The following is a 25,197-nucleotide window of genomic DNA, read 5'->3' on the forward strand; positions in this document are numbered from 1 at the left end:
AGAGGCTTAAATTACTATGATCCAAAATATTTCATTAACAGCTAAAAAAAAATTTTTTGAATAATCATAACATTTTTATTTATAAACACAATAACCAGTTTTAATAAGAAGAATATAATTAATTAAGTACAATATTAAGATAAAATTTAAATAACACAATACTCAAACAGTTATCACAATTCAATTCTAGATCTAAAAAAAGTTGATACATTCTAGGCATAACCCCACAAACAAGATTCCCATAAATAAGTATTCCATAAGCCTTGAAATATTATGATAAATAGATTCCAATTTTAAAATGTGGTACTCTCCATCTGTAAAATACAATAAATGTAATTAATTTTAGTATTGTTTTTTCTGATAACTTGCTATTTAACAAACTTCATAAGCAATTATAAGATATTCTATTTTCACTTATATAAAAGAAATGAGCAATGACTATTTTTTAAATACTTAAAGCATATACTATTATTGTCAAACAATAGACAAAACATATAATAATCAAGTTAGATAAAACTAATAGTGTGCAGCTTAGTAAGTAATAAGTAAAACTACAATGGTTTTTATTTAAATGAAAATTATAGATTATAATGATTTGTGTTACATCTATACATGTTAATATAAAAAACACGGGCAGACCAGTTTTTATAAACTTTTGATAAAGGTGTACTAATAGTAAAGTAATGCTTATCAAACCTTAAGAATATATTAATTCTAAGGGTTGTACGCTGGTGGATTTTACTAATTTTATTTAATAACCTAATTATATAAAATATAGGGTTTACTCCATAAAATATTAGAAACGCTTTTAATTAATCGTTGGAAGTATTGCATTTTATAAATTTAATAATGGATGACTTTACTCTTAGACCACCAGAGACCAACCAAAACAGGTTTTGCTTAATTATGTTTAGGTAAGAAAATTATTTTAAAATATTATAATGGTCTGACAAAAAATTTAATTACCATTAAAAAGTCCTCATTGCTGTACTAATAAGTATTTAGTTTGATCTCAAAACAAAGGATTTATAAAAAAAATGGCATATACCGACCCCTAAATTAAAAAGATGTACACTGTCGTTTTAATAATCAAACTTTCGGCCATCGATTTTAAAATATATAAAAAAGCCAAACTATATTAAATATAATGTCTATTTTTTTCTTTATATTTTTTTATTGCTCACTGTAAAAGGTATTATTTTTATTCCACTATAAAAGAATGAATTAAACAAATATAAATTTGTACTCGCATATAAAATTTTTTCAATCAAACAATTTATTAGTAAAAACCTCCCTAGCACCAGTATACCTGGTATAGATATTGCACTATTAATAATTATTATTTTGTAAAAATGAATTTAATAAGACAAATAATTGATCATAAAGACATGTGTTCATGCAAATTTCTAACTAAGTAAATAAATAACTAGCTAATTCAACTCTAATCCATTAAGTACAGTTTTATTTAAATGAAGTCGTCACTTGTCAAGTAAAGCAAAACATAATTATTATTAAACATGCGACTTCATTATATTACCATGAATGAATATGAGTAGTGAAGAATGAGGAAAATTAGCTAATAAAATCTTTCTTTATAACACTTAGCGTTAACACCCATCTGAAAATTTTTCATAAACAAATTTCTGTATTTTTTTTTTAAATTTGTAGTATCATTTTTCCAACTTATTAATCCATAATCACATACAATGGGTAATTTTTATGATACATATCTCTTATGCAGTAGTGAGACTTGAGAACATATTTTAGGTGTTTCGATGATTTACCTAAATTTTAAGGTCGAAAGAGAGAAAATGAATGAACAGAATATGGGTAAGGTTTGGTCAAGAAGTTTTTAACTTTTTTTTTTAAAGTTTTCGGGTCCACTTCTCATAGGGTTTCATGTTTTACAATCAAAGATTTGTAGCCAAATACCAATACAATTCTTTATGGAATAGTACTGAGATGTATATCCCAAAAACATTTGAGTTAAAAAAGTATACGTACATGTATGGATGACCAATTGACCATTGTACATAATTTATGGAGTAATGATATGATTATAAATTTTACCTGAATAGATCTAGCAGACTCCATGTCAATGCTGGGGTTTCTTCTATTTAATAAAGGGGTCATTGTAGTTCTCTCTTCATGACTAACTCCAGTTTTAGTGTCCGATATGTCAGACCCGGCCAAATCAATACCACTTTCATCAGTTTCATAAATATCTGATCCATTTTGATTGCTTAGTTTTGAAACTTTTGTGTTTGCTGAGCTTTTCACTGCAGTAGCTATTTTTTCAGCGGTTTTCTTGCCAAAATTCGCAGCAATTTGTGGTAAACTGCGTTTTACTGGTGCTAAGTCAGCACTGGCATCTTTATTATCAGTTTCTTCGGTTATAGATGACAAATTTGTTCCAGCATCGAAGCTTTCATCCAACATTGCTTGATTATTTTGAATTGGAATATCGTCTAAAGAATATAGAATGTTTCAGCTTTGTTAGACTACAACATTTAAACATATAATATTTTTTATTATTTGAATTTTGTACCTGGTAACTTTTTAGTTCTAAATGATGCATTGGTAATCATAGATTTTGAAACTAGTGTACTAGATGAATTATTGCTTACTGGTGTCCCTACAGATGAAACGTTAGGTGAACATCCACCTATAAAACATAATTTAAAATACAATTTCCGATAAGAAATTTATGAAAAATAATAAATTATATAACACTACAAGAAATTACCTTCAAAATATCCACGGCATGAATTTTTTATTGCATTTGCCAGTAGTATCACTTCACAATAACAACTATAACATGCTCGATGATAAATATCTTCTAGTGCTTGCAAAGCTTCTGCTTTTCCATAATTGAATCTAATTAATAATACAAATAACAATATACATTAGTAATGAAATTGCACAATCTACAGAATTTTGCAGAAATGAAAAGAAATTAATTTTACGAATTTTTATGTTTAAACAATACTACAATATTCTTGATTTAAATATTTAGATAAATCTATTAACTAATTTCTATTTCATTGTGAAATACATTATTTTAGTTTATGCAAAAAAGTGTTTATCTATTCAATCAAAAAAAAAAATCCTTTAACATTTTCAATTTCTGCAACATACAGGTGATCAATTTAACTCGTTTTTTAGGAAAGTAATAACAATTATATAGTTTTTATTTTGGTTATTTTACAATATTATAAAATTACTACATATTAACTGCTTTTAGTATTTTTCAGAGCCTACCATCTTATTAAACTTAAATAGTAATATAAATAGATTTAATAAACATTTTAAATTAAGAATAATATACTGTAAATGTTGACTGGTTGATATCTAGTTTTGGATATTTACTTTTAAAGTTATTAACGTTTAAAATTTAGGGCACGAGGCAGGTGCAGTGTAGTGTAGTATTATTTTTATCTACATTACTCTACCTCACTCCACCTTCTGTCATAAATTTGAAACTCTAATAGCTTTAAAAGATGTTATCAAAAACTGGTTATCAACCAGTTAAACATTTTCAGAAAATTATTCTTAATTTAAAAAATTATTAAAATATATAAATTATCATTTAAGTTTCACAAGTCAATAGAGCCTTAGAAAATACTAAAAAAACTTATTAATTTTGTAATATTGTAAAATAACGTACATAAAAATACTTTCTAAAGAAAGCTTAAAAAACTGTTATTACGTTCTGTGAAAATCAGTGTCTTAAACGTTAAATTGATCACCCTGTATTCAATTATTATAGAATAAATTTTCTATAACAAAAACAATACTGATTATAATTTAATTACATTGAAACGTATAAACAGTAAAGAAGGTGAATTAAAAACTTAGGAGATAATGGTATTCTTGGTAAATGTTTTGTGGAAGAAGAAACATCCGACTTGCTGGATGATGATGGACGTCTATGATGAAAACCTTGAGTAACCATTCTATTAACAAAAAAAAAACATAAAAATAAATAAATTAAGTACTATTAAAATATGTATAAGACTATACATTTTTAACTATAGCTTTATTATATAATTGCTATATATCCAAGAAAACCTCATATTTCTTTTTAAACTTTTTGGTATACCGAAATAAAAAAATAAAACATGTAGTAAAAGTTAATTATCAGTAACAAAATGCGATTTTTAATAAACAAAATTGTAAATACCGTTTTAAATTGTATTTTCCATTTTATGTTTTAATTTGCCATTTATTACAAAAAGGGGTACAGTAAAATACGTTTGTACCCAAATTGTGACTATATCCCACTCAAATATGTGACCTTCAATTTGCATGAGTTATATATATTGTCACAGATAGCCATTCTAATCTTACTAATAGGCCATTCACCCTCAGACCATCTTAAACTTAACTGGCCAGTTAAGAGAGTTAGTGTCTTGGACTAGGCTTATCGAGCTTTGGGCTCAATTATTATTTTTTTGCTTTACACACCTTGAAGGCGTTTCGCAGCTTCTACTAAGACTCTCCAACGATCCCTGTCATCGGCCTCCTCCATTACTACTGTTTGATCCGTTATTTTTAGATCATTCTTTACGCGGTCCATCCACCGCTAGCGCGGTCTTCCTCGCAGTCTCTTCCCAGATGGATTATTGGTTAAAACTTAATTGATCAGATTCTACTTCGCCCTCCAAACATGCCCAGCCCATTCTAATCTTTTGGATATTAGAAAACTTTGAATGTTTGGTTTGTTGAACAGTCTCTCTATGTCTGTGTTTTTCCTCCGCTCAAACTCCCCATTATCCGGGTTTCGTATAGGTCCATATATTCTTCTCAGAATCTTTCTCTCGAACCTCAACAGTTTTCCTACGTCATCCTTTATTGTTGACCATGTCTCACATCCATACATGATGACTGGACGGATATAAGTAGTATAAAGTTTTATCTTTGATTCTTTTGATAAAAGTCTTGATTTGAACATCTTATTCATGGCGAAATAACCTCGATTTGCTGCCGCTAATCTCAAATTTATTTCATTGTGCATATTATTGTTTGCATTTATATTGACTCCCAGGTATTTAAAGTTATCCACCTGCTCAAAAGTGTATTGACCTATATTGAGATTTTGTTTATTGATTAAACGCCTAGTCATTATCATATACTTTGTTTTATCTTCATTAATTTTTGGTCCTATTCTTTGGCTAGCTTCTATTAGCTTAAATGTACTTGAGATTATCTGGTCTTGAGATTCTCCCAGGATTACAATATCATCGACATATGCTAGTAGAGTCTTGTTCCCAACTAGTTCCATGGACCTGTTATCCTTCATATCTCTAAATTATTATTAGTCTAATAAAAATTAGACAAGTGTATGATTAATTTTTTAGAAAAACTCTTAAATTATAACTACAAAAAACTGTTCAATTAATAATCTTTTTTTATTTGTTTTATACACATAATATATAGGTTTTTTTGGATAAACAATGCATTACTACTAATAATATACATACTTTGATGTAACTCTATAAAAACGATCAAAGGGATTATAAACGTCTGATAGAAGATTGATATTTTTGTAATAAATGAAGTACAAGTTGCTAAGAACTTCCATTCTGTTAGACGCTGAAAGTCTTTCAATCTGATTAAATGGCCCTCGACGAACTGGATGAGTGTCTCTTTGTTCTAAACGACGAATGGCAATTTCTGTCAATGAAGTTGGAGCTAAACTACTCGGCTAATTTAAGTAACAATGTTTTATGAATTATTATACATACATAGTCTTTATTAATTCAAGTGTTTGTTAATAAATACCTCATGGTAAATTGATGGCTGTGCCAATGAAGGCAGTCGGAATGATATTGATCTTGGTGTGTTATTTTCATCGACAGCTTCAAGATTGTAAATGCCAATCAGTAAAGCTTCAATACTCCGACAACTCTAAAAAAATGTTATATAGATTAAAAATATAAATTCATATTATATTAATACCATTATATTCAATACAAACCTGTTTGTCAATATGAGCAACAGAGTTTAGGTAACTATATGTTAAGTGTGGTAAAAATAATAAAACAAACAAGTGTAAGTCAGTTTCTTCAGTTCTATAGCAATTAAATAGAGCACCACATACACGATCGACTAACTACATAAAAAAAAAGATGAAATATAACCATTAGTTTTTAAATTTTAAATATTTAACATAAAAATTATGTATAGTATTTATACATTTTATCATTTTAAACAACAAATATTATTCGTCATTAATGATAATTCGCTTATACATAATAAAAAACAATAAATATAGAATGTAATATGTTATACTATATAAGTATAATAATATATTATATGAGTGATATATTAAATTACCTACATTAAATTTTTCATTACTTGTAGATTTATAGATTGATTATATATAAATAGACCACACTATATACTTTAAGAACAATCCAATTTTGGAAGCTATACTAATCATTTATAATTAGTTGCATTATAATTTCATTTACCTATTACCTGTGGGCTAGTTATGTATAGTTTAAGCTTGGACAGCAATAATGCAAGCTAATGCTTGTTGATCGATTGTGAAACTGTTTAAAACGCTGTATTTTGACCATTCGAGTTCAAGCAGTGATGAACTTATCTTAATTTCAGAAAGTATTATTGCTGTTTTTTAAATCTTCAAATTTTAATTTTAAATCTCATTTATCATACCAGTGTTGTACTTAAAGATAGAGGGCACCAGTGTGGTTGCATATCATCTCCCTTTTCCTAAGTTTTTTTTTTCATTATAATTTTACACAACTGCATTACATTCATTAAAATGATTTGTAAACATTAACATTTAAATTTATACTTATGCTCTTGATACTGGTATATTAATTTAATTTAGCCTTGAGTACCTATACAAAACTAGTTTTATTCTACTAATTAAAATTAAAAATACAGACAATTTTATCAAGGTCTTTTAATAACCAATATTTAATATTCTGTTTACATAGAATTATGAAAAATGTCATGAAACTTCAGCTTTTTATGTATAAAACACCGAATTTATAGGTAGGCTACCTATTTAATAATTTTATACACCAATAATTTTATACACCATTTTAATTTATAGGTTGTATCAATAATTTATTCCTTAAAAATAAAAAAATTATAATTTAAACAACTCAAATAAACTTACTTTTGAATATTTTTTAATATCATCAAACACAGCATACAATGATTCGATAAGGGTTTTATTCTGAGATGTTGTTATAGCGAATGTAGCCCAATCATCGTTTTCTAAAGTGGCGATTTCAGATAGCCAATCTTTAATTAATGTCTCTACCATGACTTAATACTCATAACATACACTTTCAGTGGTGTAATCTGAAAATAAAATTATTTGAATACAATTTTTTTTCATGCATAATACATTATGGTAGCTTGAAAACCTAGTTGTTATGTAATTATTTATTAGTACACACTAAAATTATAAGCACAATATAACTCGCTTATTAATAGTCGTTTAAATTCATTCTGACAATTAAAATTTTATGTTTTATACTAATAATTATATAAATAGTAAAAGTTTTTAATAATAGTAGTGAATGACAAAAATTATTATTACAATATTATGACTGACGAGATTGTAAGCAAAATTTACAATTAGGACGTAGGTTGTAGATGTATGCAATATTATATTATACAACTATAGGGCGAAAGTAATTTTAAAATAACACTGCGAAGAGAAAACCATCAGCTAGTCGATCCTCTTCGACGAACCATTCTCAATTTACACTGTGTAATGACTAAATACTAATGTCTAAACAGCAATGAGCAAACTGCAAACCCTAATCAGTTAACTTATCATAAGTAGTATATATCAATAAAAACTATCGAGGTCATAATAATGTTACTTACAACAGTCTCGATATTAAACACTATCGATTATATTCAAGTTGTTATGACATTGTGATCCAATTACCTTATTATGTCATAGGTAACTTGTAAAAACTCGAATATAATCGATAGTTTTTAATATCCAGACAGTTGTAACATTATTATACAAGTATAATTTACTAATAAAACTTTTAAAGTTTTAACACAGATTTGATTTGTATTCCGATTTTTGTGGTTCTGACAACTGTACGCACATCATTAATTCTAAACTTCTGCATTCATGCGCTTGTATCTAAAATAATTTGTTCAGACATTTTATTTTATAGCTTGGGTGAAATAATTTTAGGTACTACTTCAAGCACGTTTTTAAGTACTTACGTCTTACTCGTAAGTCATATGCAATACAGCCTTGAAGATACTTTATGAATATATTGTGATAAGAATAACTTGGTTACATTTATTACTTAATTAATTCCTTGATTTTTTAATGAATTATTAGGGGGTTCATACATACTTCTTTAAATATATTCGATAGGTCATTAAGGTCATTTTATTTCTACGCAATCTATTTCTGAAAATACATGTTTAGTGGTAGTTTAGTATTTACAAATTATATTTTTGGTAAAGTTGTATTTAATTTGAATTGTATGTAATATAAAAGTACAATAGCTAAACCTTTATAACTGCCAAGGTATTCGTATTTTTTTTAAGAAAGTTTAGTCTATTATAGTTTATTTTTTTATATAAATGATTAATAAAAATAATTCAACATTTCTACAAAAAAGTAAATCAGTTATTTAAACTGAAACTCATTCCCAAAAAAAATAAAATAATTACACTTAACATAAAAATCTTATTATGAGTCACATCTCCTATGGTGATATTTTAATAAAAAATTATGCAATTCTTCATATTCTTTAAAAAATTAGCAAGAAATAGCACAGTATAGGTTTCTTTTATTTTTTAATTTTACTACATTACTACTTATGAAACCCCTAATTTTAGAGAAAAAAAATAGATAAAAATGTCGTAATAATAATGGTCTCTAGATGATTATAACCTTATTACTTTATATTTCTATAAAAAACATCATATTATGTGATATGGATGCATAAACCTTATACTACACTAGAGTGACTTATATTAGTATATTAAGATTTATGGAATTTATTTTTAATTTTAATCTACTTTGTTATTATTTTAAAGTACACAAAGTTGAAGACTCAAAAAACCTATTATAGTAATTTGTGTATAGCTTTTTGTTTATATTTATTAACACAGTGGCGGATTTGAGGGGGGGAGGGGGGGGTCGATCGCCGCCCCCCCCCCTTGGCCCAAGAAAAAAGTGGTTGTAATAAATTTCGACCATGTCAATTAATTTACCTGTTAATTTGTATAAGCTTTATGGTATTATTTTTAATTTAAATCATTTGGTCTACGAGTAAAAGCCATTTTAGTTAATATAATAGTACTTTTTTTGTTCCGTCGCTGAAAACAGATTTGAATTCGTCATAAAGATTACTTGAGATCGGTCAGCTTACTTTTTTTAAAATTTTAAAATCAAATTTGAAAAGGGTTAAAATTAAAAATTGTAAAGTACCCTGATCGATACTAAGTAAACTTCATGGCGAATTCAAATTACTTATCAGATTACTGGTATGGCCTGTGCAATGGACATAAAATTACGTGTTTTGACTGAAAAAACGGCCGGCATCGAATCCTCTTAAATGTAGATGTTATTGAAAGATTTGCTAAAGAAAAAAAAAAGATGCATTAATTTTATATTATGAATATCTGGTATTGTACTTTACTTAATTACAAGTATGTATTTGTTTTAAACAAACTTGTTGTAGCTATTTTCTATGAAAGTTTATTGGGTCAAAATTAAACTGAATTAATAATAATTAATTAAAAATTAACTAATCGAAATAATTAATACATTGTAACATATTTTGTAGACAATTAATAATAAGTAAAAAACAAAAAAGGTAATTTTATTATACCTACAAAAACGAAAATTTGCCCCCCGCCCTTGAACAACCCCTGGATCCGCCACTGTATTAAGATCTATTAGCATTTGGTTAATTTGGCCATTGAATTACCAAACTGTTTACTTGCGAAAGTTAGGTTTATCAACATACGGCTTATTGGTCCATAATATACATATCATAACAAAGTAGTGTACTACTTGATTGTACAAAGTAAAATAATAGTAAGTAATTTAAACAAAACTTATTTTTTGGTTCCAAAAGCACTTGCATCTATATATACTCGCATCACAATGGCAGCGTCCACTTGTTTCTGTTGGTCAATTATCATATCATAATTGATATAACATATATATATATATATATATATATATATATATATAAAAATAATTCAAAATAATGAATTTAGAAATTAATAACATATATTATACAATCAAGTTTCTGTTTTTCATATTAAAACCTCATCTATTCACTATAACATGACAATTAATCAATGTGCAATACACAATTCTTGTTTCACAAAAATATGGCAGAGTATTTAAATTACAATTTCTGTATCGCCTAGTTCTTCATCACTAGGTAGTTTAATTATACTGGGATCAATATAATTTGGGTCAATTAGTGGCAATCCTTGTTCTTCTCGTCTTCGTAATTCAAGGAAAGCCTCTCTTTCAGCCCAATTTTTGTAATTATAGTCAGGCATATATGCAAAAATAAATGCACCACCAACTATACAAAGACTAACTGAAAAGAATGCAGTTGAATGCATTGCATTTAAATCTTCTGTCTCATCATCTTTTTCAAAACCGTATGATTGCCAGTTTCGCTTGGGCTGGAAAAAAAAAGTATAATAAAATAATAACATTGTAGACATTTTTTTTTTTAGAAATTATTAAAAACTGTTGTTATTACAGACAGGGAGAATAAGTGCATGGACCATAGACTTTAATTCTATGATTATATTCTATTCTTAATTGGACCATAAATACCTAGTAATCAAAAATACGGCCAAGATACTAGGAAAACCAACATTGGATTACTAAATACCAGTCTTAAAGTTGTTAATTTTACGAATGGTTTAATGAATGTAAAAAGCTAAGAAATAGATTAAATCATGTTATTATTTTGTACTTGACGGTTTTTCTAGCAAATGTATTTACTTGTTCTTGTTCCTTTATTTCTGTGTCTGTAACGCAAACTTCTTGATTCTTTTTTGATGTTGAAATAAAACGTTGAGGTAATTTAGGTGTTTGGAGAATAATTTTATTAAATTTTGGTATTCGAACCAGTTTGACTAAAGAACTCATTTTTAAATTAAAATTTCACCGGCAAAATTTACTGTAGTTGGAAAAATTAATGAAAAAATTACGAAGTACAAAAAAAAACATTATCCTTGTACAATGTACTGTGAACTAAGGCTGATAAGGGAAGAGCAGCTGTTTTAGTTGGCAGCATTGTACCTTTAAAATTTCAGTCTTCATCTACTAACACCCGTTATCAAACAATTTTGTTTTGTTTAATTTTTAATGTAATGGATCATATTATCACCATGAGTCTTCAAGTAACGTCCTGCAGGTCACTAATAATTAATACGGAGTAGGGACTTGGGAATGATTTTTATCAAACGTGTTTATTTTTCGAGGGAAAAGTAATTTCTACAGTTGTTGTTTGTTGTGGTCTTGAGAGATGAATTTAAATTTTAATGGTTAATGTTAAAAAATGAAAACAAATCATTTTTTTCATCTTAATTGTTATGAGTTATAAATAATATTTTACATTCATATTTAAAAAATACCAACTATTAACAATGCCTTCTGTAGCTTTAGACAAAGAAACATTTTTTAAGAGGCTAAAACAATTGTACCATTTCTGGAAGGTAAAACTTAATTTTACTACCACTTAGTTTTTCGTCAGTCGTCGAAAAAAATGTAATTGAGTTTCTGCTTTTGATTAAATTGTTAAATTAGGTTGGACATTATTTTTGGTTGCTAATTTTTGCTAACTAAAGTTTAAAGAAAATTGGTTGTAGAAATTTGTAAAAACTAATTTTTTTACATTTTATAAACTGCATTTTACCATCCATTTCAATTAATTTTGTTATGCAATTTTTTAATGTTCAATGTAATTGTGTATCTTTGAATGTTGTCAGTCAGACTAGCTTTTAAAGTTATAAACAAACGCTTAATTTACTTTTTTTTAAATGTAATATTTTGTTAAAATAAATATTTTTTTTTAAATATCTACATCTAGAATGATGCTGTAGTCTGAAATTGAAATCATGTTAAAATGTAAAATACATGTTAGAAAAGACATTTATAGGAAATAATCGTTACAACTTTCTAGCGTAATGTCTCTATGTGTAAGAACATTTCTTACATCAAACGTTAAAACTAACTCCCAAACCTAGAAACAAGCAAAAATGAACTTTAATCCGTTTCTAATTAATACATTTTACTACTTTAAAATGTCTAAGCTATAAACATTATTTTTACTATATTTTATAAAATGTAATAACTTTAATATTTTTCAAATACAATTTGTTCAATTAACTTGGTTTTTGAATAAAAAATTGGTCTTAAGTTTAGTTATTCTGTATCTAGTATCATTATTTGTTTATAAAGCTACTCTAGTTGATATTAACATCTTAATTTATTATTAAACAATTTAAAAACTAATATTGGATAGGGTCTTAGAAAATATGTTAGTTTGAGACATAATATGTGAATGAATTCAGTTTACTTAGTATTGGTGACTCACTTTCTTGATACTGTTACTTTGACAAATGAAAAATATCCTAGGTTTTAGAGGGAGTCAAAGGTCTGGGGAACAATAGTTTAAAAATACTGACTAATTTTCAAAAATGTAGATACATCAAGTACGATAGTGTTTGAAGGTTAAACTTCAAAAGTTGTAGTAAAATTCTAGTCAATTTCTGACTACTTGTTTTGTAGTCACAGGCGAGTAATTGTCTGGTAAAAAGGAGCCGCCATTTTTCTCTCCGGCGACGAACTGACGACCTGTCCCAGATAGTAAATTTGTCTAGAAACAATCTCATGAGGAAGCATTGAGCCTTCAAGGCCCGTTGTGCTACATGATGATTAAATTAACCTATTGTTTTTAATTTAAAAAAAAAATTGGTCCATAGCTATGAGTCCAAGCAACAGTTATGACTAACCATTGTGTTCAGAATAATTATAAAATAGAAGTATAATAAAGTTCATCAGAATTAGCCACAATTATATTTTATTTTGTAGAATGGAAAAGATGAAAATGTGCAACTTTTATCTGATGTTGACGCTTTTACGTGTGCTGTTGGTGTTGATGATTATACTATGTATAGCAAGTCATCATCTTTGCAGGTTAGAATATTAATGTTCTTTATGTTTAAAGTGTAATCTAGTATTTTGTGTTTCAAAAAGACAAAAATATTTTAAAACAAAATAAAAAATACTGAAAAGTATTTTAAACAGCCCATCCCTGTTTTAAGCATATATGTTTAACAATTTATTAATTACTTAATATGACTGTAGATTTGGTTGTTTGGATATGAGTTAACAGATACAATATCTGTATTTTCATCAGAAGGACTACACGTTATGGCAAGCAAAAAAAAAGTTGAGTTTTTAAAACCTGCTGAAAATTTCAAGGATTTTGACTCTCCTGTTGTTCGACTTATTACAAGAGAAAAAGTATGTACATTTACCTCTAATTGTAAATACTATTTAAGATAAATTTATTTCTCTTGCCCTTAAGAATTAACAGTATTGTATTATGTACCTTAACATCTTACAAACAAATAAAAAAAAATCAACACAGTTATAACAGAGCATAGTGGGTTCTGAGAGCTTACAGGGTTTTAAAAATTATAATAATTAAAAGTGATAAAATCACTTTGAAATCAACTAAGAGAATTTGGAACTGTAGCTGGTAAAAACTATTAATTATAAATCAGTTTATAGACAGTAAATGTATTTTAACCATATTGTTTGATTTATTGAATTTTTCTTTAAAAAAATATATATATATGACTATACATTTTTATATATTTTTGGTAACACTAGTAATACCATCAGTCTAATTTTCAGACCTTAAGCCCCTAAACTACCTCTTAAAAACTCAAAGGAAAAGTGTCAAAGGATTTGAAATATTTTTTTTTACTTTTGACTAATGTTATACCTAAAGTACACACTATTGAAATTTATAAATTGTTTTATCATTTTCAAAAAATTATAGGTAGATTGACATAGTTTTACATTGGATAATGTGTAAATTTGTAAAAATTAATTTTAAAGGTGAAGGGGTAAACTTTACAACTTTCTGGTACAATTTGTAATCAATTGACTTGCTACTTTAAAAAAAACGGTTGTGCAAATTAAGTCTGTACACCAAAATAAAAAATATAAAAACACATTTTAAAACTAATACTCTGATATCTTCAGAGGGGACCGATATTCTATCTGCTCAACATGTAGAAAAGAGTAATATATTATTTTAAATGTTAATTAAAATTTTTTTTGATCTAATCTCATTTTATTACATAATTAATTTTTTTAATTTATGACATGAATAATACTTACAATATAAGTGTTAATTGTTAAAGGGTGGCAATGACAAAGATGGTTTTGACAAATTAATTAATGTTATTAAAAGTAGCAATAATGGTAAATCAGTTGGAATTTTTGGAAAAGAAAAGTATCCTGGTGCTTTTATGGATTCATGGAGGTCAGAATTCGATAAAGGAGGTTTTGAAACTGTAAGTTTTTGTATATTTTGGTATATTTATTTCTTAATGTCTTATAAACAGTATTGTAATATTTTTGAAGGTTGACATAAGTGCTGTAATAGGATATATATTGAGTATTAAAGCTGAAAACGAAATTATATTAATGAAAAAAGCCAGCTTGAGCTCAGTTGATTTGTTTAATAAATATCTTAAAGAACAAATTATGGAAATAATTGATTCAGATAAGGTTAGCTTCATTTGTAACAGGCTCCTCCTCTGTATTTAATAACATATAATAATCATCAACCCATTTCTCTTTAGAAAGTAAAGCATACAAAGCTTGTTGAAGGTCTTGAAGGGGCTATATCGGAGAAAAAATATTTACCGACAAATGTTGATCCGTCTCAATTAGAATATTGCTATCCTCCTATTATACAAAGTGGAGGAAATTATAGTTTAAAATTTTCTGCTTCAAGGTATATCATTATTCGAATAAATAATAATTATACTACCTAAATTATTTATATTTTTTCTGGAAAAAAAACAAATTGTTATTTTATGTTTTAGTGATAAAAATATATTACATTTTGGCGCTATAATATGCAGTTTAGGAGCACGTTACAAATCATATTGTTCCAATCTTATAAGAACTTTACTTGTTAACCCTACAGAAGAAATACAGGTATTATTTTGACTTGGACCTAATTTGATAGTATTCATAAGTAAAAATAAGCAAGTAGAAATTAAAATTTTAACTATGTTAAATTCAATTTTTTCTTAGTCAAACTACGAGTTTTTAATTAATCTGCATGATGTCCTAGTATCAGAACTGAAGGCTAATAATAAATTATGTAATGTGTATAACTCTGGATTGAATTACGCAAAAAAGCAAAAACCAAATCTTGTTGATTTTTTGACAAAGAATTTTGGGTAAGAGTTCGTTTTTTTTATTATATTATTATTATTTAAATGATATTATTCTTAATATATTTTTTTTCTCTTTCTTTGTGTAGCCTCACAACTCTGTAAGAGTTTAGGCTGCTACTGTTGCCGACCTCCAATAATCACAATCTTGGATCCTTTCCTCCCAATCCGTTACTTCTAGTTTCTCTAGATCTTGACGCACTCCATTCATCCATCGTTTCTTGGGTCTTCCTCTGTGTCTTTTTCCTGTTGGTTTGTATTCAATTGACGCCCTAACTTCATTTGTTTCTTCTCTTCTCGTATTCTTAATATCAACTGATGTATTATTTTAGGTTTGCAATGGGCATTGATTTTCGTGAGAGCTCATTAATGATAGCTCCAAAAACTACTGCACTTGCTAAAAAAGGACAAATTTATAATTTGTGTGTTGGTATGTCAGGGTTAACAAATAAAGAAGGAACAGACCAAGCGAGCAAAGTATATGCGTTATATGTTGGAGACACAGTTTTAGTTAATGACGTAAGTATAATACGTATTTATTATTGTTATTCATTAAAAATAAATATAAATTGTCACATAAATCAATTATTATTGAAATGATTAAATTTTAATAACATGATCATTATATTATAAAGTTTTAACCTTGTTTAGTTCATTAACCTGTTGTGTAACAGATATACAGTAAAAAATGACCCAGACTTATTAGTTAATTTTGTAGGTTTTTTAATAAAATATATAACAGCTGCATGGGTTACTAATAGTAGCTAATAAATAAATTACAAGTAGACTTGGTTTAGTATCATTTATATTTATGGCTTTATTTAACTCTTTATGGTGTTTTAAAATGTATGTCAGTATTTGGAAATTATTTACTAAGGTTTTAGAACGTCTTTTTTATTATTATTATTTTAAATGGCTGAAATCGACATTTTACATTTAAAAATCATTGGTTTTAGGATACTGCGGCTACTTTATTGACTCCATCTAAAAAAAAGTTGAAAAACATTGCTATATATTTAAATGATAATGATGCTGAAGAGGAAGAAGATGATGAAAAAGAAAATGAACCAAAACAAGAACCAATTGTTGGCAGGGGTAAAAGAACAGCAGTGTTAGAATCAAAACTTAGAGTTGGTGTCTTTTTTTTTTTTATACTTTAGTTTCTTTATTTTTTACTGTGTTTTTTCTATATTTTTAGATGGATTCATCAAGTGAAGAAAAACGAAAATTACACCAGAAAGAATTAGCTGTTGCTTTGAATGAAGCAGCCAAACAGCGATTAGCAGAACAATCTAGCGGTAAACAAGCACAAAAAGTAAGAAAATCGAATGTGTCCTACAAAAGTAGAAATCAAATGCCCCAAGAAAAAGATGTTAAAGACCTTAAAATTTACGTTGGTATGACTTTGTTAATTTATTAATTATACTATTTATTCAGAATGATGTTTTTAAACTATGTTATAACAAGTAACTAATGTTGATGTTGTTATTATTATTTAGATAAGAAGTATGAAACTGTTATACTCCCGGTATTTGGTATTCCTGTACCATTTCATATATTCACAATAAAAAACATTTCCCAGAGTGTTGAAGGCGATTACACATATTTGAGAATTAACTTTTTCCATCCAGGGGCTGCTTTAGCTAAAGGGGAAAATTATTTTCAAAACCCCGAAGCAATGTTTGTAAAAGAATTGTAAGTTTGATTATTTATTTTTTTTTGTCTTAGTTATTTTTTAAAATAATTATCTTTATAAAATTGCTTTTAGAACATATCGAAGCTCAAATACAAGAGAACCCGGTGAACAAATTACAGCTTCAACTAACATGATGAACGCTTACCGACTAATCAAAGAAATACAAAAGAAATTCAAAACTCGTGAAGCCGAAGAAAAAGAAAAAGAAGATTTGGTTAAGCAAGATACTCTAGTATTATCTGTAAACAAAGGAAATCCAAAATTAAAGGATTTATACATTCGGCCAAATATTGTAAACAAAAGAATGACGGGTAAAATTACTCAATTTTATTTTTATTTTTTATTTTTTACGAAATGAATATTAAATTAAAGGTACATTGGAGGCACATTCAAATGGATTTAGATACACGTCTGTCAGAGGAGATAAAGTTGACATCTTGTACAACAATATCAAGAATGCTTATTTCCAACCATGTGATGGTGAAATGATTATTTTGTTACATTTCCATCTAAAAGTAAGATTCACATACTAATAAATCTAGATGTTAAATTTTGTTAATTTGTGTTAAATTAAATTAATTGTTTACAGCATGCCATTATGTTTGGAAAGAAGAAACATTTGGATGTACAGTTTTATACGGAAGTTGGTGAGATAACTACTGATCTTGGTAAACATCAACATATGCATGATAGGGACGATTTGGCTGCTGAACAGTCAGAACGTGAATTGCGTGTTAAATTGAAAACTGCGTTTAAAAGTTTCTCTGAAAAAGTACTATTAATATATTTCAATATATTGTAAAATATGAGTTCAAAATCTTTTTTTTTTCATTAACAGGTAGAAGCAGTAACCAAACAAGAAATTGAATTTGATACACCATTTAGAGATTTGGGTTTTCCTGGGGCACCATTTAGAAGTACTGTTCTCTTACAACCGACCAGTGGCTCTCTTGTAAATTTCACTGAATGGCCGCCATTTGTTATAACTTTAGAAGACGTCGAATTAGTTCATTTTGAGCGTGTACAATTTCATTTGAAAAATTTTGATATGATTTTTGTTTTTAAAGATTACCATAAAAAAGTTGTTATGGTTAATGCTATTCCAATGAACATGTTGGATCATGTAAAAGAATGGCTTAAGTATGTAGAATTATTTTAGTCACTTACAACAAAATAATTATGTATCTTTATACAGCTCTTGTGATATTCGATACTCGGAAGGTATTCAATCGCTAAACTGGACAAAAATTATGAAAACAATAACTGACGACCCTGAAGGATTTTTTGAAAACGGTGGTTGGACTTTCCTTGACCCTGAATCTGATGACGAAGAAGGAGCAGCAGATGAAGAAGAAGAAGAAGATGAACCATATGAGGTAATATATTTTTTGTTTTTAAACCACATACATAATTATGTATTGTCTTCAATAAATCATTCAATGACAAGTGTATGTATGATTTTACTAGAGATCCTTATTACATGTATATATGTTTGTGCATGCAATACTTATATAAATGTTTAATTTGAAAAATTGCTAAATTAATAATTATATTACATTTATTTTGAATACTATCCTATTTTGACCTATACAGTTTTATCATTATTTGCAACATAGCAATATGAAATTTCCCTCCAAGTCTGAGAGAATAGTACAGGTTAAAAATAAAAATAATAAATTGTTGACTGATCTAAAAGTTATTGTGTACACATAATCTTATTATAGTTCCCCTGGTGTGAAATGATTTAAAATGTTACTAATTCTCAAGAAATTTTTCTCCAACCTCTCCCTCCATTGATAGAATATAATTCCCAACACTTCATGTCCTCTTATCGACTAATACCACTTCATCAGCAAACAATAAGTACTATGGCTCCCTTATAAAATTGATCTCCTATTAAAATTATAATATTACATTTACAAATTTAGTATTACGCTATATTTGTTGCAATAATAAATTGATGATATTATGCTTTAATAGATACATTTTTCATTTTTAGCCTACTGATGTAGAATCTATTGAAGATTCTGATGATGGATCAGAATATTCCGAAGCTTCTGAAGATTCAGATAGTGAAGGTAATGCAAAATAATTTATTACTGATCCAGTGTGTATAATATTTTGCACAATTTCAGAGGAAGAACTAGGATCATCTGACGAATCAGGTAAAGATTGGTCAGACTTAGAGAGAGAAGCTGCTGAAGAAGATCGAGATAGAAATGAATTTCAAGACGAATATTCTAAAAAGAATAGTAGTGGGAGCCGTTTTTCTAGTTCCTCTTCACATAAAAAACGTAGTAGTGATAAACACAGGTAATAATACATTTTTTAATGATTATAATATCGATTGTTGTATGGCAAAATGGCCTCAGCAACACTTTGGGTCTGAGCGACCTGACACTACGAAATGGAGTAGCAATGGATCGGGAAAGTTGGCAGGAAATTTATTTTTGGAGGATTTTGAGTTCAAAACCCACTAGTAAAAGATTTGTTTTCTTTATAAGTTATAAATATAGAATACTATTTGTCTACTTTAATCATTATTGTATGATGTATATTGTACAATATTCTCAATTAATAATCTTATAAATTGTAGGCATTCCTCTTCATCATATTCAAAGATAAATAATAGTTCAAAAAGCTCACCACAAAAGAACAAACCTCATTCCAGCAGCCATTCAAGGTATTTATTGTATTAAATTTATTATTTTAGTGCTAGAATAGTCATTCAAATTTTGAACTAATTTTATTTTATTATAATATAAGTAGTTAAATTGATAATTTCAATACAAAAGTATGTGTTATTAAATTATTTTGGTTCTAGCTCATCAATTCATTATAAACAATTATTTTGTTTATCGAAATAAAAAAAATAATAGTAACATAAAACACACTAATAATATATTGGTAGTGTAAAAAGTAAATTTTTTTTTTTGTTTACTTATGATGAATTTTATTTTTACTTACAAAAAATATCAGAAATCAAAGTAACAAATAACTAAGGCTTTTGGTCTTGGCAAGGGGGTTTACTGCCTCCTAGATCGCCCTTCTTCATATCACCGCACATCCAGCAGAGTCTGTAAAACAGAATATGCTTTTTTTTATGCCTACCTAATACCTAAATACATACATGTGTGCTCCCAAATTGTATACTCGTAATAAATATTAAGTTAAACAAACTTTATACAACGATGAATTGACTAGATACTAAGAATATAATTCCAACACAATAATATTTAGTGAAGTTTATATTTTTTTTCCGACATGATGTGTGCAGTCCAAGCAAGAATAAATCATCTCACCATCGTTCAAGTAGTCATTCTAGGTAAAAAATACATATTTTTGCTTATAATTGTTTGTAGTTTTACTCTTAATTTTAATCAAAATAAATATTTTTAAGAAAAATTAAATAAAACCGGTTTTTATATATATATATATGTCAGCACTAAACTAATATAGAATAGTTATGTTCTATACATAACTATTGTATGTGCATACTTCTTGCATGCGAGAATAATTTAACAGTTATAACTTATCTTTCAAGCCAATAATATAGTTTTGAAATGTACGTTTTAAGAAAACCTTGCTTTAGAACTAGTAAAACCATATTTATCAATGATTTCTTTGTTCCTTTTGTAGCTTTTACATGTATACGTGTTAGGTTCCATTTATATATTAATTGTATATTAGTAATAGGTAGACATATTTATATTTATCTAGTTGTAGGTTATTAATTTGTTTTTTTTTTTTGTGTTTTGCAGTCCATCTAAAAATAAATCTTCATCGTCTCATCACAAATCAAGCACCAGCAATTATCATAGCAGTAGTAGCGGAAGCAAACATAGGTCATCTGGTAGTGAAAAACGTAAACACGATAACAGTGGTGACCGGCATTCTTCAAAAAAGTCCAAGTATGGTATTTTATTCAAAACATAATTAAATTTTTATGATAAATCACTCCATTATTTTTATTGTCCTATGTTTAAAAAAAAAAATAGCTCATACAGAAAACTCGTACATCAAAAAAACTCCATAAAAGTATAAACACTCATTAATTTGTTTAAAATATTTTATAGGTACATTTCCCTACAACTCACAATTTAATTTATGTTATTTGCCAACCTAATACTAATTAGATAACCCTTGTTGTTTATTATTCCACTGTTATCTTTAAAACAAATTTCTTACGTCCTTTTAAAAAATGGTATATAGCAATCTTAATTAAATAAAACAGTGTTAGCATCCTTCATATTACTTGGCCTCGTTGCTCCTAATCATTTTTAATTGTCAAGATCAATAAATAAATGTTGTAATTATTATTATTTAAGTTATCTATCTTATTAGTTTTAATTTTTTTTATTTATTGAACTTTTGACTTTTTAACTGTGTGTAAAAGTTAAAAATTGTTAATGTAGTATGTATTTAATTAATTGTGTTGTTTGTGTATTTTAGGAAGTAGAAACGTTATTGGAAATTCTTAACTGGAATGAAAACTTAATGTAATTATGTAGTAATTATTCTAAAAAATTACATGTTTGGTCAAAAATTTAATAATCTTGTTTAGAAAAATATTTGTAAATTTTTTTAAAGTTTTTTATTATATAAACATTTTTATTTTGTAATTTATTTATAATTTATGATAATAAACAAATGGGTTTTTTCTTTTTATATTTGTATTGAAATAGAATATCAGAAAAACATGATATTTTACCCCAACGCAATGAGTTATTTTTATTTGTCAATTACAAATACAAACAATAAATATTTATAAATACAAATTTTTAATAAACATTTAACTTATTTAGAATAAAAATAATTTGAATATAATTTTTTTTTTAAGTTTTATAATAAATATTTAACCATTACTGTTGGAAATATTTTTCTTTTGATCAATCTGGAGGCTTTCAAGTGCAGAATACGGCAATGTAGCACTAACAGTAATGGGAGGCATACCTGGTAATGATATTGGTGTAGTCAGTGGCATTCCTGGATAAGCACCAACTATAAATATAAAAAAAATATTTATATACAAACAATAAAATAAAAAATAAATAAAATGATTACTTGATTGTTGCTGTGATTGAGGTACGGACATTTCTGGATAGTTATTTCCTAAATAAAAATAATAATTTAATAATATTTTCTATAAGGTATATAATTAATAAACATTATTTTTAATTTAATTATAAATAGTAAAAACCATTTAATTGAATTAGACCTGACTAAAAAAAAATTTCAGACCCGAACAAGTCGTTGCAATATTTTTTGGAATATACCAAGCTGTTACAATAAAAATTGTGATGGAATTTACACACGTAATTTTTTAGCTGGGTTAAGGTTCAATTTAAATTTTATTTCTGTCTGGCACAAACAAAATGATAAAAATTCAACAAATTGCCATAAACAGATAAGTATGCATAAAACTATCACCGTGTTGTCCCAGTGACAGCCATTTCCAGGTATGATTAAAAAAAGACATTTTAAATAATGATTTTATAAATAAGAAAAAGTTTTAATTTTGTACGTAGATATTCTTAAACCGGTTTTATGCCATATTATTATTAATTATTGGTATACTATAAAAATATTTCAATTATATAATATGGTATAAGTTAAAAAATATCAATTCAAAGTCCTAGTTCAGATTAAATAGCTTACCGAGTGGCTGGGCTAAAGGTGACATTTGTGGAAAATTCTTCACTGAAAACATTGGTATAGTGTCTGAATAATTAGTTGGGTTACTTTGTGGTGTTTGTGGATATTGAGTGAAATAATTACTTATTTCTTTAGTGTTTTGTTGTGTTCCACTAATAGAAGTTGAGTTACTATTTAGACTGGCTGGAAAGGGTTGTGCATAATTATTTTGTGGACTAATATGTTCCACTGGCATTTGGTTAAATGGTTCTTTTGCGGAAGGAATTGCTGACATAACTGGATTTTGAGATGTAGTAGTAACGGTCGAGTTTTCTGATGAGTATTGAGGCAATGTAGGTAATTGATGCTGAAATTGGTGTTGAGATGTTGAAGTTTGATTATTTAGTGGAGAGGTGTTTTGAAATACTGGTGCTTGAGTAGATGGTACAGAAACTGGGCTAGAATAAGTTGCTTGTTGAACAGGTAAAGAAGTTGGTCCTAGGGAATCAATATTGTTTAAAGTTGAAGGTATTGTTGTGCATTGATTGTTTTCTCCCAATGTCGGTTGTTCCTGAGAAGATATTTCTGTTGCAGGCTCTGAAGAAACTTCATGGCTAATATTCAATGATTGAGGGGTTAAAACAGGTGGACTTAGTGTTTGAGGTACTTGTGCGGCAGATGCCTGTATAAAAATAAAAAATAAATGAGTTAAATAAAATATTTGCAGTTAGTCATCATCAGTACCATAACATTATTGATAACCGCAGGTTTTATAACAGGAGGTGCAGGAATATCCTTATTTTGTGGCAATGTTCGTATAGGAATCCTATGCAGATAGCCATATCCAATTCCACAACCCAAACTGAAATACAAATGCAAACAATTATAAAAATAAATGTTCAGATTGATGATACTACCAAACAAAATAATATTGTTATTAAAAATATTTGTATAAAAATAATAATAAGACACCATCAATTACCTTCCATCACCAGGCCAATTAGAATCGGGTGTAATTGAAACTTCTCTACATGTATCTAATTCAACGTTATAAACATATAATTTTAATGGTCTACCCTCATGAGCTTCTATCAACATAAATAAATCTTCACTCTCATGCATAATTGAATCAGAACCAATTATGTAATCGGTATGTGGTTTCAGACCAGCCTTATCAGCTGGGGAACTTGGATGAACGTCCTAATAAAGAAAACAAATTGTATGTACTTGTACAATGTTAAAACATTAACTACTATTTTACTTACCAAAATATGCCAAACATTTTCGTTAGCACCAGCAAAAGAACAAAACCTTATACTAACTCCTAGTAATCCTTGACCACCCCAGCTACTATTTGGGATAATTTTAATTTCTCTAACTGTTTGAGTTTTGCTGCTATAAACAGCTAGAGTAATTTCTTTACCGTCTCCATTTTTTAGCATTTCTTTCAATACATCATTATCTTTATCCTAAACAATATTTAAACTATTACATACAACTAATTATTTTATAATAAATGTATAGAAAGACTTACAAGTCTGATATTATCTATAGCCAAAATGAAATCAAAAAACGCTTCTAAGCCAGCAGATTGACCAGGTGAATTTTCCTGAACCTATTTCAGGTAAAAGTCAAATTTTAAATAATTAAAATAAATTGTTTTATAACAACAGGTTTTGTATATTAATATATATGTGTCTTATAGAATATTGTATAATACTTTTAGAACATGATATCCTTCTGTTCCTCCGCCAGGAATTGGAGTACTCGCTGTACTACCCATTTTAAGTACCTATTAATGTTATTAATTTTTTAGGTATTCTCACAAATAAAATTCACTCATAACAACTGAAACGCGAGAAATTTATCCGATATTGGATATTTTCATAATTTAAAATAGGCCATTCGTTTTTTTAATTTTATTATTATCGAGTCACTTGTATAAGACACTAAGTTAAACTAAAGTAATTATATATTATAAAAACAACAAAGTTACAATGACGTGTACGGACTACGGTGTAACCATTATAATGTTTGATTATATTATCACCAATCGCTATCACTGTAAGAAGACCCTATATACCTAGTCCTATTATAATTAATTTCTACTTAATGTTGGAATAGCAACACTAACCAAAAAAACCACAAAAATCCGATAATCTGAAATGCAAAGCATAGCCCACAAATTCATTTTTCGATAAAAAGCCAACTATAATTTTTAAATGAAAATTCCAAAAAAATTAAGAACATTAATTGATTAAAAACATTTCATTTAGATTTGGGACGGTATGATTTAAATTTATCTAATACTAATATTTTAAATGCAATTATACGAAATTTAATTTTTGTGGGTTCAGGGTTGTGTTTCTGTTGCTAAG

The 25,197-nt window shown here is 27.3% G+C and overlaps 4 protein-coding genes across 7 annotated transcripts; 1 reads left to right on the forward strand and 3 right to left on the reverse strand.

The window, feature by feature from the left end:
* Window positions 1-83: 83 nt before the first annotated feature.
* On the reverse strand, window positions 84-7,830 carry LOC126838668 (protein FAM126B). Of its 2 annotated transcripts, XM_050573273.1 has the most exons (11): window positions 7,583-7,830; window positions 7,154-7,341; window positions 5,981-6,115; window positions 5,785-5,910; window positions 5,484-5,707; window positions 3,816-3,956; window positions 2,747-2,877; window positions 2,549-2,665; window positions 2,071-2,468; window positions 1,538-1,618; window positions 84-314 (listed from the first exon to the last, which is right to left on the reverse strand). In XM_050573273.1, the coding sequence occupies exons 2-10, from the start codon at window positions 7,301-7,303 to the stop codon at window positions 1,577-1,579; spliced, it is 1,464 nt and encodes a 487-aa protein (XP_050429230.1). In that variant the 5' UTR covers window positions 7,304-7,341; window positions 7,583-7,830; the 3' UTR covers window positions 84-314; window positions 1,538-1,576. The 2 variants fall into 2 exon arrangements, with proteins under 2 accessions (XP_050429230.1, XP_050429231.1); XM_050573274.1 differs by lacking the exon at window positions 1,538-1,618 and having other exon boundaries at window positions 85-314; window positions 7,583-7,829.
* Window positions 7,831-10,242: 2,412 nt separating this feature from the next.
* On the reverse strand, window positions 10,243-11,236 carry LOC126838999 (NADH dehydrogenase [ubiquinone] 1 beta subcomplex subunit 11, mitochondrial). Its single transcript, XM_050573883.1, has 2 exons — window positions 11,003-11,236; window positions 10,243-10,674 (listed from the first exon to the last, which is right to left on the reverse strand). Exons 1-2 carry the CDS (start codon window positions 11,147-11,149, stop codon window positions 10,381-10,383), a joined length of 441 nt encoding a protein of 146 aa, XP_050429840.1. The 5' UTR covers window positions 11,150-11,236; the 3' UTR covers window positions 10,243-10,380.
* A 167-nt stretch (window positions 11,237-11,403) lies between these two features.
* On the forward strand, window positions 11,404-21,855 carry LOC126838994 (FACT complex subunit spt16-like). 2 transcript variants are annotated; one of them, XM_050573875.1, is made up of 23 exons: window positions 11,404-11,718; window positions 13,097-13,201; window positions 13,373-13,531; window positions 14,443-14,595; window positions 14,666-14,812; window positions 14,887-15,041; window positions 15,133-15,247; window positions 15,347-15,495; window positions 15,822-16,008; window positions 16,446-16,619; window positions 16,688-16,886; window positions 16,989-17,184; window positions 17,258-17,496; window positions 17,558-17,700; window positions 17,775-17,957; window positions 18,024-18,325; window positions 18,381-18,561; window positions 19,185-19,263; window positions 19,321-19,498; window positions 19,782-19,868; window positions 20,463-20,510; window positions 20,947-21,096; window positions 21,638-21,855. In XM_050573875.1, exons 1-23 carry the CDS (start codon window positions 11,650-11,652, stop codon window positions 21,642-21,644), a joined length of 3,405 nt encoding a protein of 1,134 aa, XP_050429832.1. In that variant the 5' UTR covers window positions 11,404-11,649; the 3' UTR covers window positions 21,645-21,855. The 2 variants fall into 2 exon arrangements, with proteins under 2 accessions (XP_050429832.1, XP_050429833.1); XM_050573876.1 differs by lacking the exon at window positions 20,463-20,510.
* Window positions 21,856-21,926: 71 nt separating this feature from the next.
* On the reverse strand, window positions 21,927-24,835 carry LOC126838996 (Golgi reassembly-stacking protein 2). Of its 2 annotated transcripts, XM_050573880.1 has the most exons (9): window positions 24,540-24,835; window positions 24,354-24,434; window positions 24,085-24,288; window positions 23,802-24,019; window positions 23,564-23,681; window positions 22,964-23,501; window positions 22,844-22,885; window positions 22,250-22,297; window positions 21,927-22,186 (listed from the first exon to the last, which is right to left on the reverse strand). In XM_050573880.1, the coding sequence occupies exons 1-9, from the start codon at window positions 24,600-24,602 to the stop codon at window positions 22,041-22,043; spliced, it is 1,458 nt and encodes a 485-aa protein (XP_050429837.1). In that variant the 5' UTR covers window positions 24,603-24,835; the 3' UTR covers window positions 21,927-22,040. The 2 variants fall into 2 exon arrangements, with proteins under 2 accessions (XP_050429837.1, XP_050429836.1); XM_050573879.1 differs by having other exon boundaries at window positions 21,963-22,186; window positions 22,844-23,501; window positions 24,540-24,832.
* Between the last annotated feature and the right edge of the window lie 362 nt (window positions 24,836-25,197).

Source organism: Adelges cooleyi, unplaced genomic scaffold, assembly GCF_023614345.1.
Source record: "Adelges cooleyi isolate 19-005CV unplaced genomic scaffold, UGA_ACOO_1.1 ACOO_flye_CR_arks_rails_tigmint_CR_PRNA_30, whole genome shotgun sequence".
Taxonomy (NCBI): domain Eukaryota; kingdom Metazoa; phylum Arthropoda; class Insecta; order Hemiptera; family Adelgidae; genus Adelges; species Adelges cooleyi.